At 39.0% G+C, this 16,284-nt stretch overlaps 1 protein-coding gene across 1 annotated transcript in view; it reads right to left on the minus strand.

The window, feature by feature from the left end:
* The window catches only part of diaph2 (diaphanous-related formin 2), a 344,139-nt gene that overhangs the window by 201,809 nt on the left and 126,046 nt on the right, over window positions 1-16,284 (minus strand). Inside the window, 3 exon segments of the mRNA XM_051072493.1 lie at window positions 6,748-6,862; window positions 10,566-10,937; window positions 14,032-14,094. Coding sequence (XP_050928450.1) covers window positions 6,748-6,862; window positions 10,566-10,937; window positions 14,032-14,094 — 550 coding nt within the window.

Below are 16,284 nucleotides of genomic sequence, written 5' to 3' on the forward strand. Positions count from 1 at the left end.
TGACATATCCCAAATATGTGTTTGTTGAAATTATCCTGTGGGAGTGAGCTCGGAGAAAAGGAAATAAAATATTTAGATGCGCAGGGGATATTTATTTTTGAAGAGACAGATTTTGATGAACATTACATTGTACCTGAAGGCACATAAAAGTTAGCAGGGTGTAGAGTTGGGAGGCTGAAAGCGGCAGGTATCAAAGAAAGCTAATATTCAGAGGGCTAAAGTTAAAGTGCACTGTGATAGCCAGAATGGCTCTCATCTGAGAAGAGAAGATTAAAATCAGTGGGACATCACAGCAAGGCAATATGAAGTAGGAATGAGAGGAAATATCTCTCTCACTTGCTTGCTCGCCCTCTCTCTCAGAGACACAGATGCACACACATATAATATAGTCTCCTACAATAAACCAATTACTTGTCATTAATATTTAAGGGCCTAATTTCCATTCATATGAGATATATTAAAAACGTGCAGGGATGAGCAAGGAAAAAGGCTGACCCTGAGATATTCACAGTGGGCTGGCTGCCCCAAACAGAGAGGAATGAACATCAGGGTGTTTTGTGTTTTATTGAGACAAATGTCTCCTGCCTGTGCCAGCAATTAATGCCTTCCCTTCCAAAATGAGGAAAATGGCACAATTTGAGGCCTTTCTTTTCCAAAATGGGATAATATCCTCTTTGGTTTGCTTCGAGTAATAATGAACATTTAATCCAGAGTGAACTATTTACTAGTGTGAGGAAAGGTCTGGGGTCATCAAAACAATTCACCAAAAAGAAGAAATTTTCCCAATCATAGCGATGATAGTTAACAAAATGAGTATGTGGTAAAATGCCAATTGTGATCTTCTTTGTGGCAAGCTGCAGCTGTTAAACAATGAGCTAAAGAGACTGAGGGTGTGAGCATTCTTTTTTTTTTTTTTAAATAATCAAACTGGCCCCAACTCCAGATGGACACTGCTAAAGAGATGGGTTCAGAAGCAAGGAGAGAAAGATGAGATAAGGAAGAAGGAAAGGAGTGATGTCAGGAGAATAAAAGCCTAGGATAAAGATGAAGAGGAAGCTTCCTTGGCGGATGCTCCCTTCTCTCAATTAACAGAATCAGTAATAAACAGCCATGTTCTCCGGGGAAACAAGGCAACCATCAAACCTGACTTCCTAACACTTTGACACAGAACATATCAAAAGCTTATCGTTGTACACATGCTATTAATACAAGGCAGACTATTCCACAGTGGGCTGCAGTGTATTGAGTTGAGCTTAAACTCATTAGACAAAAGCCTTTATTACACTGTGAGTATCTGAGAAGGCAGAGCGCCAACAGTAGTCTTGGGATAGCTTTTTCAAGAGCAACAAGCTTTTCAAAGGTTTCAATCAACAAGACATATTGTTAGTGAATGAATACAGCTTAATAGGATTAAAATATTTTGAGTGGCAGTTATTGTTGCTACACTTGCTATTATCTTCTATGAGCCAAAACTTGTGTCTATAGACTTGTAGTGAACATGCCCCGCAGGGCCCACAGTACACAGTGGGCTGGTCAGCAACAGTTTTCTTGTCTCACTGAGAGGTTGCTGAGTGTCATGTGAGGTGGCCGACCATGCGTGAGTGTGTTTGATCTGGTGGCCGGGTCAACCCTGATGTTAACAGAGTTATTAGGGGACTTATTAGGGAGAGTCAGAGAGCCAGCTAAACCCCCCACTGATTCCATCATTACTGCTTTTGTGGCAGGGTCATTACCGCCCTGCTGCTGGGGCTTTGTAGCAGGGATTGAGAATCTGCTGGTGTGCACACCACACTGGCTCAGTGGGAAGAATGTGTGTGTGTGGGACAGAGTTGTAGGGACAGAGGTAAAGGAAAACGGGTGTCAGAGTGAGCTGAACTCCTGAGGGATTTGATCAAATCCCATGTGATGAGGGGGAGGATGACTGCAGCCATTTCTTGAAGTCAGGTTTTAACCAAGTTACCTTTCCAGAGCTGACCTTTACAGGCACAACACAAGTTTGAGGATATTTTTTAGACAGTTACATCAGTTGGATGTATTGTATTCATCAGCTTAAAACAAATTTTTTGTGGATTGTAAGTCAAAGACACAATGGAAACACTACACATGATGTGCAAAAATCTGCTCAAAATTCCTCAGGCAAACAACTCCCTTGGTATTCACTATTACACCATTACTTGATGCCTCTCTCTCTTTCTCTCCCTCCCCCCACCAGTTTTTAGATTTATTTCCAAAGGTGTTGTATTGGTTTGGTAACACTTTTCCCTCCAGCCTTATTCACCACAAGCACTTGGCTGAGCACGTTCATTAACAGCCAAGGCATCATTAACACAGAGGCATGCTGGGAAAGGAAGTCCCAATGACCCTGCACAGAGGGATGGACTACAGCCTCTGATTCCCACTTCAGGATGTACATACATCTTCATTAGGCCTCTCTCTCTCTCTCTCTCTCTCTCTCTCTCTCTCTCTCAGCCCCTACCCCCCACCCCCACCAAAGTTTGAGTGTCATTGACTCTCAAACCATAGGGGATAATAAATTACTGGGATACAGAACCTCAGCAACGTCCTTAATGAAACCTTAAAAAATCTGAGATGTATTCACAACTAGAACATGACTGCAATCCCTAAACATATACATCTATCTTTGTGTAATTAATCAGCAACGGTGATTTAACACTAACTGAATAAAAGTTATTGCATATTGAAATGTACAGTACACTCAAGGATTTCAGTTGTTGTCGAGTAACCTCCCTTCTTTCTTTGTGTTCTTTCTGCTGAGAAGCCCAGACATCACCATTACGAAGTGGCATATGCCCTTTGTCCATCAGCAATTGATGTGGGCAATGGAGGAAACATTTTGGAAGAAAGGGGGTGTGAAGTTTGCCAACATCAATCTTGTTTCAAATTGAACTGCAAAGTTCCAGCTGAATGAATTGCCTTTCAAATGCAGCAGGCCATGGCTACACACATTCAATCCCGAAGTGAATCTGATTTGATCCCAAGAGCCGTACAAAGGCACAACCCACAGATTGATAAAGTGAACTGAGGGGAGATGAGGGTAAAAGAAAAAAAAAAAAAAGAGAGAGCCAAGTCAATGGAGAAGAGGGCGGAGTGAGCAGGATAAGCCGATACAGCCAAGCAAACGCAGAAGAGGGGGAAAAAGACAAGAGAAAGAAAGCAAAAAGGAAGCAACTGTTTCAATGGGAAATAAAACTCCTCTGATGTGGCCAGGTTGTTCTATGGGGCCCATTTAATGTCTCATACACAAGTTTAAAAGATATGAAAAACTGGGGTCATAAACAAGAGCAAAATAGAGATGTGTTTGTGTGATAACAGATTGCTCAGCTCTATGCGAAGGGGGTAACAATTTCCCGATCACAAAGCACTCAGTGGTGCCGAAGGTGAAATACTTGTCTTGACATCAGTGACTGAGGTGTCGCTTTAAAAGTAACACATTCTCAAGTCACAGGAAAAGTTGTAACATCTTCCCCACGCTACAATAGGACAGGTTATACAAAAATACTAAAAATATTAAGAGGATTAATGCTCATTGTATGGAGGCAACAGACCTACTTTATGATGCTAATATGTTACCAAAAATACCAGTATTTTGCTATAGAAATGAATCAGATAAAAAGCAGCAAGTGTTTCAGACTTTGAGCAAACAGTTACAGATACTATACAATTTGTGTATGTTTTCTACCTTAATTAAAGGATATTCACTTTTAATTTTTGTTTTGTTTTTTGTTTAACCTTGGATTTATTTTCAAAAGTGTGGCCATCATTGTCTGTTAATGTTTATTTAATTAATCTTATGTACAACTACATTACATGTGAAAGTACAAAATCCATAATACATTTATGTTTACATTATCTATGTATTTTTGTAATAATTTTATATTTCCAATTCGTACTTAAAAAGTGGTGCATGATATCATCTTTGAATTGGGTCTTTTCTTGAAATATGTGGTTACCCTGTGGAAAGAAACCTTTTTTTTTTTTTTTTTCAAAAAGTGTGAAACGCGGAAAAGTTGTCACAATGACTCAATGAGTCTACAGGCCTTGGAAGGACCGAAGAACTGATATGTGTTGAGTTTTCAATCGGGCAAAAGAACCTTCTCATAATAAATGACAAAGAAAAAAAAAAAAACTAAAGCCACATTTAGAAGATTGAAGCCAAGCTTGAAATCCCTCTTGATTATCATTTCCTTTTCTTGGTAAAACTCATTAAACAGTGAGACTCATAAAAGCAGCAGGGGAGATGACAGTCTTGCATTCTCAGTTGTTTTAGAGGCCTCTGAGCGCAATAAGCATCTGAAAATTGGGGGCTGTTAAAGTGATTCTTGTTTTTTTTTCTTTTACTGCCAAAGTGTTGTTCTTCAACAATGCAAGTAACAAGCAAGAATCCCAAGGAACGCAGAGTTAACAGAAGCCTTTTTGCACCATTTTCTGAGGGCAGCTCTGCAGGGAAGGCATTTACACCTGCTTGCCTCATCTTTCACGATACACTAGTCCCCTAAAGTGTGCTTTACTTATAAATATCCACGTCTAAGATGTGGCAAAGATGGAGGTACTACAAAGAAGGAAAAGAGAAACCAACAAGTGTGTATGTGTGTGTGTTTATTAAAAAAACTGTGGCAATATCCCAGACAAATGAAGTTGGTTTTCACCAGTGACTTGTTTGTCAAATCAGCACAAAGGATTTATGGTCTGTGGTTACAATGAGAGGTTACAATGAGAGTACAAGACCTGAGGAATTAATCTTGCAAGCCTCGGCTTTTCCACCTGAACCCCCAACACTGTTTTAAACTGCACCAATATCAGTTGACCTGAACAACTTGACCTGAGATGAAGAAGACTCTCTATCCAATCGTCAGATCAAATGAAATAAAGCGGGATCTTTTTGACAAAAAGGTTTAATGTTCAAGGACACTTATTATTACATATACTCAGGTGACATGCATTTGAAAAACTACACTGCATGAATCATGGAAACAGGAAAGAGAAAAAACAAATGAACTACTATCTCATTTTAGGAAGATCCCATCTAGCACCTTTTTTGCAATGCCATTTACATCAAAGCCCTTCTCATTGACTTTCAACTTCACCAACAAGGGGGTGGGGTAAGGGGGTGGGTAGATATCAAACATTAAACAGCATTTTTCATTCATGAGCAAATCATGTTCTGTTTCAACAATAGAGGGAAAAGAGCTGATTCAGTGAAGTCGCTGCAGGGGTAATTGATAGGGATCCAGCAAAGGTAACTCCCAGGGGAAATGCTGGATCATGAATTCCAACCCTGCCAGCAGGAACATGGACTATCTATAGAATTTTTTTTAAACCCCAGTGGGTGAGAAAATGAATTCAATAAAGAATTTAAAAGGACATTTAAAGCTGAATTAAAGCCATGTGTCTGTGGAACTCCAAATGTTAAGTTGTATTTCATTTTAAGAATCTTTCTGCATTTTATAGTAGCTGTGCTCTGCAAACATACTTCTGATTTACTAAGACTAAATGTTAAATTTATCATCTTACATAATAATTTATGAATCAAGTAAAATAAAACAATGAGAATCAAAATAATTAAATAGACATTGCAAAGGTGTCAAAAAGGTCTGACTCCCAATTACTCCAGAAATGTCACAGAGCACGTGTTAAAAAATATAGTGTCTGGCTGATATCCAGTGGTGAAAGATGAGAGGAGAGTGGCATGACTGCCAGGCCTTTCCCTGCCACTTCATTAAGCCTTGCAACAACTGCTCTTCCCTACCCCCAGTTTCCTTCCATCTGTATTATGTCGGCAAATCACCTTGCAGCAGCCAAGGGAAAATTGCTATTTATTTCACAGAACAAAAAAGAAATGAGCCTAGTTTGTCGACCTGGAGGCTGTGAGAACAACGGAGCAAGAAGCTGCTGGCGGGCTGAATGGTGTCCAAACAGACGGTGGGTATGTGGGAAAAGTTGGAAGATTCTGTATAGTTATGTCCATACACCCTGACAGAGCTCATATTTGACTGTTCTGCAGTTGACAGGGCTCTGACTTCTCCCCTCCCACTGCTGCTAGAATTAGAGGAGTGTACTACACACACACACACACATACACACTGTCAAAGAAGTGGAAAACACTCAAATTGTCATGGGAGGAATACATCAAGTGCCTTCACAAACCCTCTTCCATACAAAAACAAACTTGCTCTGTACTGCTTGTGTTATTCATCAGCAAGTTAGGTAGCCTGGTTGTGTATCTGAGAAACAAACTGGCCGGGACAAGAAAACTCCCAGAGCTTCCTTCACAAAAGCCCCCCGTCTTCCCCAATGGAGGACTGGTCTACTGGACTGGAAAAGGCAAGAAGCAAACCAAGCATAACTGCTCTCGGTTCACACATATACATACAAGTTCAAGTTTGTGCACATCCATGTGCACTTATCTGAAACTACTCAGTGGGTACAAAGAACAAATTCAATATGCAGCCATACTGCATTTCTAGCTGTCTCAAAGAAGCAATCACACAAACATACTGCAACAAGAGCACTGGTATCCCCTAATTGGCACAGAGATTTGAATTGGGACTGTTCAAATGCAGAGGGAAAAGTGCTAGGTTTTAAGATAATTAACATTTCAGTGAGAAAAATGGTTTCTTAAGTGTCACAAGATGAAAGTGGCTTGGCATCTATCGCCAGAGAGGCTAAATGAAGCATGTGCGTGTAGATTAATTAAGGAAGGGGTGAAGTGAGATGACGCCTCCTTACCTTTGCTCTGTGAGGAGAAGCTGAGGGAGAGCTGAGCAAATAGGTCAGGATTCTCAAACTTCTCTTCTTTGACTTTGATCCAGAAGCAATTCTCTGCCATTTCCTGAGGCACTATCTGCAATGACACAAGGATTCCATTATCACTACAATCAGAGACCGCCATTCCACCAACCTGCCACTCAAAAAGTTCTTCTCACTGGAGATGGGGTTTGTGCGTGTTTTTCCTGTGCATGGACACACACATGCCCTTGTGCATGCATCCTTAGCATCTGAGTGGAAAACAGGACAAACAAAAAGCAAAAGGGGGGTCTTCAGGGTTAAATACATTCTCAGTCATGACAAATCACATGAACATGACCACACTAAATGATGATGTGTGGATAGACCCTGACTGAACCAGACACATCAAAGCTGTTGTTGACCTCTCCTGGGATGAATGAAATATGTGAATTTCAGTTTGCAGAGCAAAACCTCAGCAACCCTGTTTATACAGTCCTCCTACCTAGATTTACCTGAAAGCCTCTAAGAAGAATCCAAGCACCTACATATGCTGAGATAATGGCAGGCCATTGGGATGCTTTCTACTCCCCCTCTTTCAATCCCTCCATAGTGCTCAGTAGACATGAGACAGAGTAGAGGTGTACAGAGAGATTCACACATAAACAAACCTATCTACCATGTAGTTAATACTGTGTGACACTACACTAAATCTGCTGTACACTGTGTTAAGTGTTACAGTGAGAGCTCTTAGTGTGACACTGATGCTTTTTATTGTCTGGATGAGCAGTTGGCCTATTGCACTACTGCCACTAACCTTCTCAAATCCACAGTCCTTACAGGAAGAGGATAAAGCACAAAACTCATGAAACACAGACAGAGAGTTCCAGGTGATGCTTGGAATCATTCTCAAGGCCATATAGTAATGGTGAGAAGTAAAAGTATTGCTGACTCCTATAATGGCAACTATTATGAAACTTTTGATGTGAGCCGGTCTTGGTGTTGAGTGTTGATAACAAAGTGCTTCTGTACTTGTATTTGCTCTCATATAACCTTCTCAAAGTCCTAGAAAGCAGCCAATGCCATGTCTATGATAGCCGAATTCAGAGAAAATAATATTAATTCCCTAGATACTTCACAATTTTGCTACTACTACTACTACTACTAATAATAAAAAAAATAATAAAAATAATAAAAATAAGTTATGTTATTTATCTAATTATAATATCTAATATATAAAACAATCATGTTACTTGATACTAGCTAATGACAGTGCCCGAATGAAGTGTATGATGAGAAAAGGAGGGGGCTGGGACAAGTGCCCTGGGTTTCAAGATATGTCAGAGGGTTCTGATACATGATCCCCACAGCTAACCAACAAATTAAGAACAGTTTCAAAGAGACCAACCCAGTTTTCAGCATGATGAATGAGAATGTTGAGGCTGAAGGCCTTACCACAATCGTAGAAAAAAAGCACTGCAGCCTTGTTGTAAATCTAAGGTTGCTGACTATCAATTAAGTAATTAGTAAAGCAGTTTTACCCCCGTTCAGAAATATTGGCTGTTAACATTTAGTTGCTCTAATTACAGAAGAAATTTCAGTTTGAATTCAGTGATAATATCAAATACACTGGGGCCACTAGGGACTGAATACATTGCTGGTAAAAAATTCTTCTCTTCTCATTTTTGCAGTTGTAATTTTATATTTTATATTATGTTACTTAACATTCAGCCTGGTTCATTAATTCTTGAGGTTTCCTGCTGGGAAAGGTATGTTTACATATACCTTTAATTAGCATGGTATATAAATTACATTTTTCATCGGAGTGTATGTGTGTTGTTTATTTAGGCATTGGCAGAGTCCCCTACTTAATCTTCACTAATAATTTTCTGTAGCAGTCAACAACACACAAATATAAGAGTACTGCGGAATAAAAAACAATACCTCAAACTGATTTAAAATGCACACAGCACTTAAACAAAGCTGACATTTCCCAGTGTGTGGCTGTGCTGGTCTTGTCCCATGTGAGTGTCTTGTACTACTGCTTCTGACTAAGAATGCACTGCTGCCACATCCCTCACTTGTACTGTAAAAAATACAACAATGGTTCTACTTCTTTCCCATTTAAAGAATGAATGTTATTTTTCCTAAAGTTTGTAATCAAGTATGTATGCCCAAATGTATGGATGCAGATATTTAAGTAATCATCTGTGCTAATGATGCAACACGTTATGGACTTTCATCTATCCAAATAATTTCACATAAAGTAATAATAATTATGTACTTTTGTGGTGACAGCAATAAAAAGGGTTTCTTTTGCTACCAAATCCATGTCATTCATTCTCTTGTTGGGCATGTATGGGGTTGTGGATAGAGAGGATGCACATATGAAAAATAACAAGTATCCCCCTCCCCTTTTATACAACAAAATCATGGTTGCTCCTGGCACTCCTATACTTCCATCTGCTGCACATGGAGAAGACAGACGACTCTTGTCCCACTTAATCGACACAAGAGACACAGATTGTTTTTCCTCAGGTGGTTATGAATTTCATTTGCATCACCAAACTACAATTCCTGTGGAGGCAAGGTTAATGCACCCGCACATTAACCTGTTTCTGTACATTTCCTAGACAGTGGGCATTCGCACCAGACTGCATGCACAGAAATCATATATGCAAATCCACTGCCCAAGACAATGACTAATAATACTTGAAATATCAAAGCACAAACACACATACAGCCCCACCTGGTATTAAGACACAAAAACACACACACTCTTACTGTTTATACAATGGGTATGATACAATGGGTATGATATTCCATACTGCTGTAATGATGCTATTAATAATTCTATCTACTGCTCAGAAAACTCCCACACAGAATAATGCATTTGCATACATGGCATTTTAAGGAGTCCTTGAGGTGACAGAAAATGCACCCTGTAACATGCTGCTTACAATGCCAAAGTCAATATTGACTTGCATTTCCACATTTTATTCTCTCATTTATGTCATATCTCTTGCCTTATCTCATTTTTGGTGGCCTGCTGTTAAATAAATAATGTATTGCATAAAGCAAAATATACCAAATGTGTTTACTTGTTCTTTAGAAGAAAAAAAAGACAAAAATCTTAGGAGATAACTACAATGGCCCTAAACACACACAAAAAAATCACATTCAAAATTCCTTTTTTAATACACCACTTTATTCCACTAAAACCATTAAATATAATGTGCCCTACTAACATGATGTCAAAAGAACTAGTATGATGTTTTGGTTGCTGTCAGTAATTGAAGACTAAAACGCAAGGTCACACAAGCATCAGCAAAGAACCATTAAATTAATGCTAAGAACTCCTGAGGCAATGGATAAATTATCTATGGTAAAATAGAGCCCACACGCAAGAGAATGTCCTATTGAAATTGTATTCAAATGTGATGGAACGTTACACAACCCAGCCTTCATTCAATTATGCTAAGAATGTGCAAATCCAAGGACATTTAAGCAGTGAAAATTGTTTACACTTGAATCCTTTGAAATGGGTGCTGAGTGTGGAATAGTGTGGCCTGTGGCTGAACGGTTGTTTAACTAGATTAAGAGTGCATTTGAAGGGAGCTCCTTTTGGTTTGGATCTTCAACTTTGCATCTTTGTATTGTGTAGGGTTACTTCAAGAACCCTCTGAAGCAAGTACTTTAAAGCCAATGTTTCATATGAAATAAAAACAGAATCGGCATCTCACTTACAGTGTCACATGACCAATATTGTCAGTGAACATGAGAATATCTGTTAAAGTGAATTAAAGCTCGGGGTACCATACCTTGGTCCAGTTGACCCTCTTCATCACAGTTTCAGGCTTATAGGTTTTCTTGGGCTCCAGCCCATAAGGCAGCTTGACAACAGCCAATTGAGGAGGTGGCGGAGGAGCACCAGGGCCTCCAAAAAAAGGCGGAGGAGGTGGAGGCCCACAACCAGGAGGTGGTGGGGGAGGTGGAGGTCCTCCACCTGGGGGAGGTGGTGGCGGTGGTGGTGGTGGAATACCAGCATGTCCTGGGAGAGGAGGAGGAGGTGGAGGAGGACAGCCTCCGGGTGGAGGTGGGGGAGGAGGAGGTGGAGGAGGAGGTGGAGCTGCAGCACCCCCTGGTAGGGGTGGTGGAGGTGGTGCTCCTGGCGCAGCTGGACCTGCTGCGATCTGCAAGTATAAGGCAAAAATGTTAATGGTGGTCCATTTAATCCAATCCTCAATCTGTTAATAAGCAAAAGCCACAATGTGCATTTCTTTGCCGTGTGACAGTGATGAGGCATTTTTGTGCTGTGAAAAACAATGTTGTACTGCCTGCACCACTTTGGCATTTCAGTTACTTGACATCAGCTATGACTGTCAGCCCGAATAAGTTTTGTGTGCCGCTAACCAATCATCTAGCTGGCTGCAGTGTTTTATGTCAAAGATTACAAAGTTCTGTGTGAGTGTTTCAGACCAAATGAGGAGGTTATGTCTTTTGGTGTTTCCATGACTTCACAAAGCAAGAGATTATTATCCAAGTCTATTTTGTGAATATGTTTGCCAAGTTGACTTTGCTTTGAGTCCTTTGAGTAAGAAAAGTAAAATGATAAGTAACATTTTTTCCTTCTAACTATGTATATGGGTTCTTTGTGGATCGCCATATATATTCATGAGGGATCTCAGTTTCACTGAGGAGGGCAGTCATGTATTTTAAACTAATTGAACTTCAAAGGCAAAAATAAAATGCATAAAAAACTCTTGGTGATTGTAAAGAGCAACGATCCCCTAAGCAATTGCAAATATAGTATGATGGATCATTTCTAGCTATGGCAGCTGATTTAAAGTGTGATTATGTACAGTATACACAAGACCAGTATACACAAGACTTGTGCAACATAGCAACATAGTTACCTCATTTCATATTCACATCAGGTCATATGTATCAGGGATTTTTTGTATTTACTTATAACTAGGGTTTGTTCATTGCTTTATTTATTCTCTATGTGCTATTTTGTCAAATACATCAATGTCAGCAGACAAATTCATTATTATCAACTACATACAAAAAGGAAAATCTGCTGCAGTGTGTTACTTGCCCATTTTAACACCAGCAATGAAACACAAGTTCATCTGATTTTAGAATACAAAAACTGGAATTCTACTAACAAAACAAAATGCAGTATTCTACACATTAGCCAGAAGGTTAATGTATTGTGTTCACTAATCCCTCCTGATATGTATGTAAAAAACTTGTGAACGACTAGTGTTTTAATTCATAAAAGATAAGAATGTTGCTTTCCCATCAGGTCTTCATCGTGAGTCCTCACAATGGCAGGCTATTAAACAGTAGACAGGGATGTAATTAGACCAGAGACTGATAAGACAAAGTCTCTCAGTCCTTTGACATGTCGGCACTATCACACATAGCACATACACAGGTGGTCTGCGATAGTGAGTGATAATGCCAATAGAAAAATGTTTTACAGAAAAAAAAGTTATGCAAATACAACAATTACCCAGACACCCAAGCTTGGACAGGGTTTGATCTTCAGAGCTGATTAGGTGCCACTTCTTACCAAAATGCATTCCCACTTGCACATCTCATTTGCAAAACCAATTCCCCACTATGTGCATTTCCCTTGTCACTTGATTGTGTGCGTAAAATGTGATTGGCTTTATATTTAAAGACATTACGTAGGTGTTTCATTACATAATGGCATTGGTGAATTGTTTATTAGGTCCAAAATTAAAAAGGTGTTCTGCAAGGAGCTTCTTACACAGATTGCCCAGAGCCCTTCAGTGAAAATCCACATCCAATGATTACGTGTCTGTCAATCTCAAGCCCTTGTGGTCCGTTTTCTCTTTTAAGATTAATATGAGAGAATGGAAGCAAATTAGCTGCTAAATTAGAGCGTAGTTGTTTCCAAACTGAGGGGCCCTCAGAGTTTCTCTCTCTCTCTCTCTCTGTCTCTACCTCTCTCTCATCTATCCAATAATAAGCCCAGTGTCTACAGAACCCTTGGGATCCAATACCACTGCCACTGGCATCTTCTTCCTCAGATATAAAAACAAACATTCAAAGAAAAAGAGATCCATAACTGGCAAAGTATATAAATATTTGTGTACTTTTAAATGACGATGGCCGTTTTATACTGAGTTCATACAAAATCATATCAGACTCTGTGTTTTGCATTGTAATTACTTAGTCCATACATGTTTTGAATGCAATATGTGTCATACAAGTGTCTGGGGGTGAACTAGCAAACACAAGTATATAGCAGTATAGCTAGGATATTGCATTAACACAATATGAAAGTTGTGATGAAGCTGTGATCATGTAAGATAAAATACATAATTATATTCATCTAATACGGACTAATACCATATTAACAAAATCAAGAATACAATTACTTATGAGTTGTTAAATCCCCTTCCCAATTAGTATCTTATATTTTCTGATGATGTCTAGTATGTGTATTATTCAGCAGGTTTTAACATTGTGTTTCTTGCCAGGTTGTAAAGGTCTCTTGGATGCTTCTTGGCTGATGTTACCTTTGCAGAGCCCATCTGGAGCACTGTGTAAAGTAGACGACAAGGCTAATATGAAATCTAACCCATCCAAATTGGATTCATAGTCTTCTGGACTCAATGGGGAGGTCAGCATGGCAGATAATTAACTCTGAATGCTATGTGATTAAATCTGTGCCCCAATCTCATCTCTGATAGAGGAATTCAATCACAAAGTGTTTACTTATGAAAATTGCATTAAACAAGCAGGAAATGTATGTAGTTAAAAGACCCTATAAAGTTTATCATAGCTTCCAACTGTTGTTTTATTTAGCCTAGTGGCACAAAGGTTTTTTTATATAGTTTTTTTCAGAGCATGCCATCTGTTTTTGTGAATTAGTAATTTCAAGAGACAAAGCATTCCATCAAGTCAGGTATTAATTCAGTGTAAATGTGTACTAAATAAATGCAGTGTTAAGAGATTTTTTTCTTGCAAATTAAGATTAGAGGCACTTAATATCAGTTCATTCAGAATATAACTTGCATTTAGAGGTAATTCAGAACATTAGTTTTAAAATTTAATGCCCAATACGAAGTTGAGCACACACAAAGAGAACAGAGATAACAAAAGATCAGTTCCATAATCAGTTTGAGAGTTTTCTCTGGCAAAAGATTTGAAGTACCACGAGCCAATTCCTTTAACATATAACTTGAATTTGCAGGTGATTAGATGTGAGATTATGTCGAGGGCCATGCATGCAAATAGGACACCCACCTTGGCTTCAGATTCCCTGATGAGTCTCTGAGCCTCTTTGAGCTTGTCTTTTTCAATAGTTAACTGTTCAGATACAACACACACACACACACACATACCACCAGCACACACCATGGGAGCACACATCACAACAGACACAGGGGGCAACAGAGAGGCACAAATGGGGGTGGGTTAGATAGACAGAGAGGAGGAACACTAGTACACTACAACAGGTACAGTACTCACACCAAACACAAAAAAGGCAGAGAAAAGGCAACCAGGGGAAAGAGGATGTTCCTTACACAGTTGATGACAGTGGTAGTACAGTGTTATATTCCCATTTTGTCTGAATGAGTTATTTGATGTGCAAAAGGCAAAGTGTACTGTACTTTTACACCTAAAACAAGATGTAATCTTCCTTCAAAAGAACATCAGTGTAGAGCACTGACTGCAGCATGAAAGGAACAAGGCGCAGCATCACTGACAGTTGGTGCACCTTCAAAACCCCTCTTCCATTTTCCTTTTTTTTTGGCATCGAAAAATACATTTCAACTCAACACTCTTAGATGTGTGATGGGCACTGATTTCACTGTGCAGTCTTTTGTTTTAGAAATGTACCCATTTTGCTTTGATATTTCAGTCTGTGCAGCCTCGCCAAAAAAAAAAAAAAAAAGGTCACAGCGTAATCCACAGGAACTGAAATGCAATGTTTTTATGGAGTTCCTACAGAACACCTCTTACTATGGGCTGTAGAGAACTAAATATTTAATGTGTATAATGGAAAAGGAGATGGAAACTTTTAGTGGGGTGACTTAAAAAGAACTTTCATTTTGCAAGAATTTTAGAAAATGGTAGTAAAGTATAATATTTAAACAAAGAGAAGTTTTATTTTATTTTTCATCCTCTGAGATTAAAAGTTAGAGGCTTTGCAACATCTTAGTTCTAAAGAACAACCGAGAGAGATAGTATAGTATAGTATAGTATAGTATAGTATAGTATAGTATAATATAGTATAGTATAGTATATGCTTCCTAAAAAGTCCAGCTCTCCTAATCATCATTCTCTACAGAACTGTTAATGTGAGGAAATAAGGTATAAAGATTTGAGACATTTGAATGCCAGTGAATTTGTGTTTTTGGCTTTTTGGCACAACTGAACAACTATCTCATAACAACAAAGTACACATAATAACAGTGACTACATTGTGAGTTCTGCTGTCATCATCAGTTGAGTCAAATTCTATAATCAGCCAGGACGGCAGGCAGCCTGGCAGTAAAAGAGAGAGAAAGTGGTCTACTACACCTACAGCTCCTCTTGGGGCCAAGCTGGGTCAGCTACAAGACCGCCAGGTTGTTAAAACCTATAATTGGGATGGTGCAGAGTGCTTCAATGTACCACTGCAGTGCTACATTATTCATCACATCCAGAGCCAATTCAATGAATAGCTTCCTTCTTTTGCCTTGAATGGTTGCAAGTAAAGGTTTGAGGAAGGGTGGATGGATTCCACTTGTTGTGATTTCTGTGTCCTTTGCTGATGTTTACAGGCAGAACCTCTACTCAACTATATTGGGGGATAATCAAACAGACACATCAAAAAGGCTGCTTGTTACAATGCCAAAGTTCCCAGAGAAAGACTCTCATTAAATGTGTTGGTTCACAAACAAGGTGAAGAGAAGCGACTCAGGCATGCATGTGTTTTAATATCTGACAGGAATTCAGTCTAGCAGATGAAAGGTTAGGGTTAGCTCCCACTTCATTCATATTCAGCAAAACAGCACTGATAGCACAGCAGCTTTGATGGACAAACTGAATGCGTGTCCTCACACCGATTTAAAGGTTCTGCACTCTCACAGTTAATGGCTTTCTACAGAGTTGTGTCAAATGTGGATTAGGTTGCAAAACACACTCTTTCAGCCTAGTCTTCCTGAAGAAGCAGAATCAAAACCGTCTGCGAGGATGACACTGTTGTTTTGTTCATTGCTTGAGGTAGCAATTAAATGGTCTATGTGAACACCTGCCTAAAATCAAAAACAGGAGATAACTCTAAATTGTTATTACAAAACTTGTATATTTTATTAGATTTCAGAAAAAAAACATTGGCCCTGACAGCCTCAAAATCAACTCTAATTAAAATTAAATTAATATGTGAGGTGCACTGAAAATTACCAGCACTTTTCTTAAACCTGACCAGATTGAATGAATTCACATTACTAGTTAATTTTATTTATGCTCAATACTAAGTGTAGCACTCTTAGGCATTAACTGCATATAGTG

Source organism: Lates calcarifer, linkage group LG8, assembly GCF_001640805.2.
Source record: "Lates calcarifer isolate ASB-BC8 linkage group LG8, TLL_Latcal_v3, whole genome shotgun sequence".
Classification (NCBI taxonomy): Eukaryota; Metazoa; Chordata; class Actinopteri; family Centropomidae; genus Lates; species Lates calcarifer.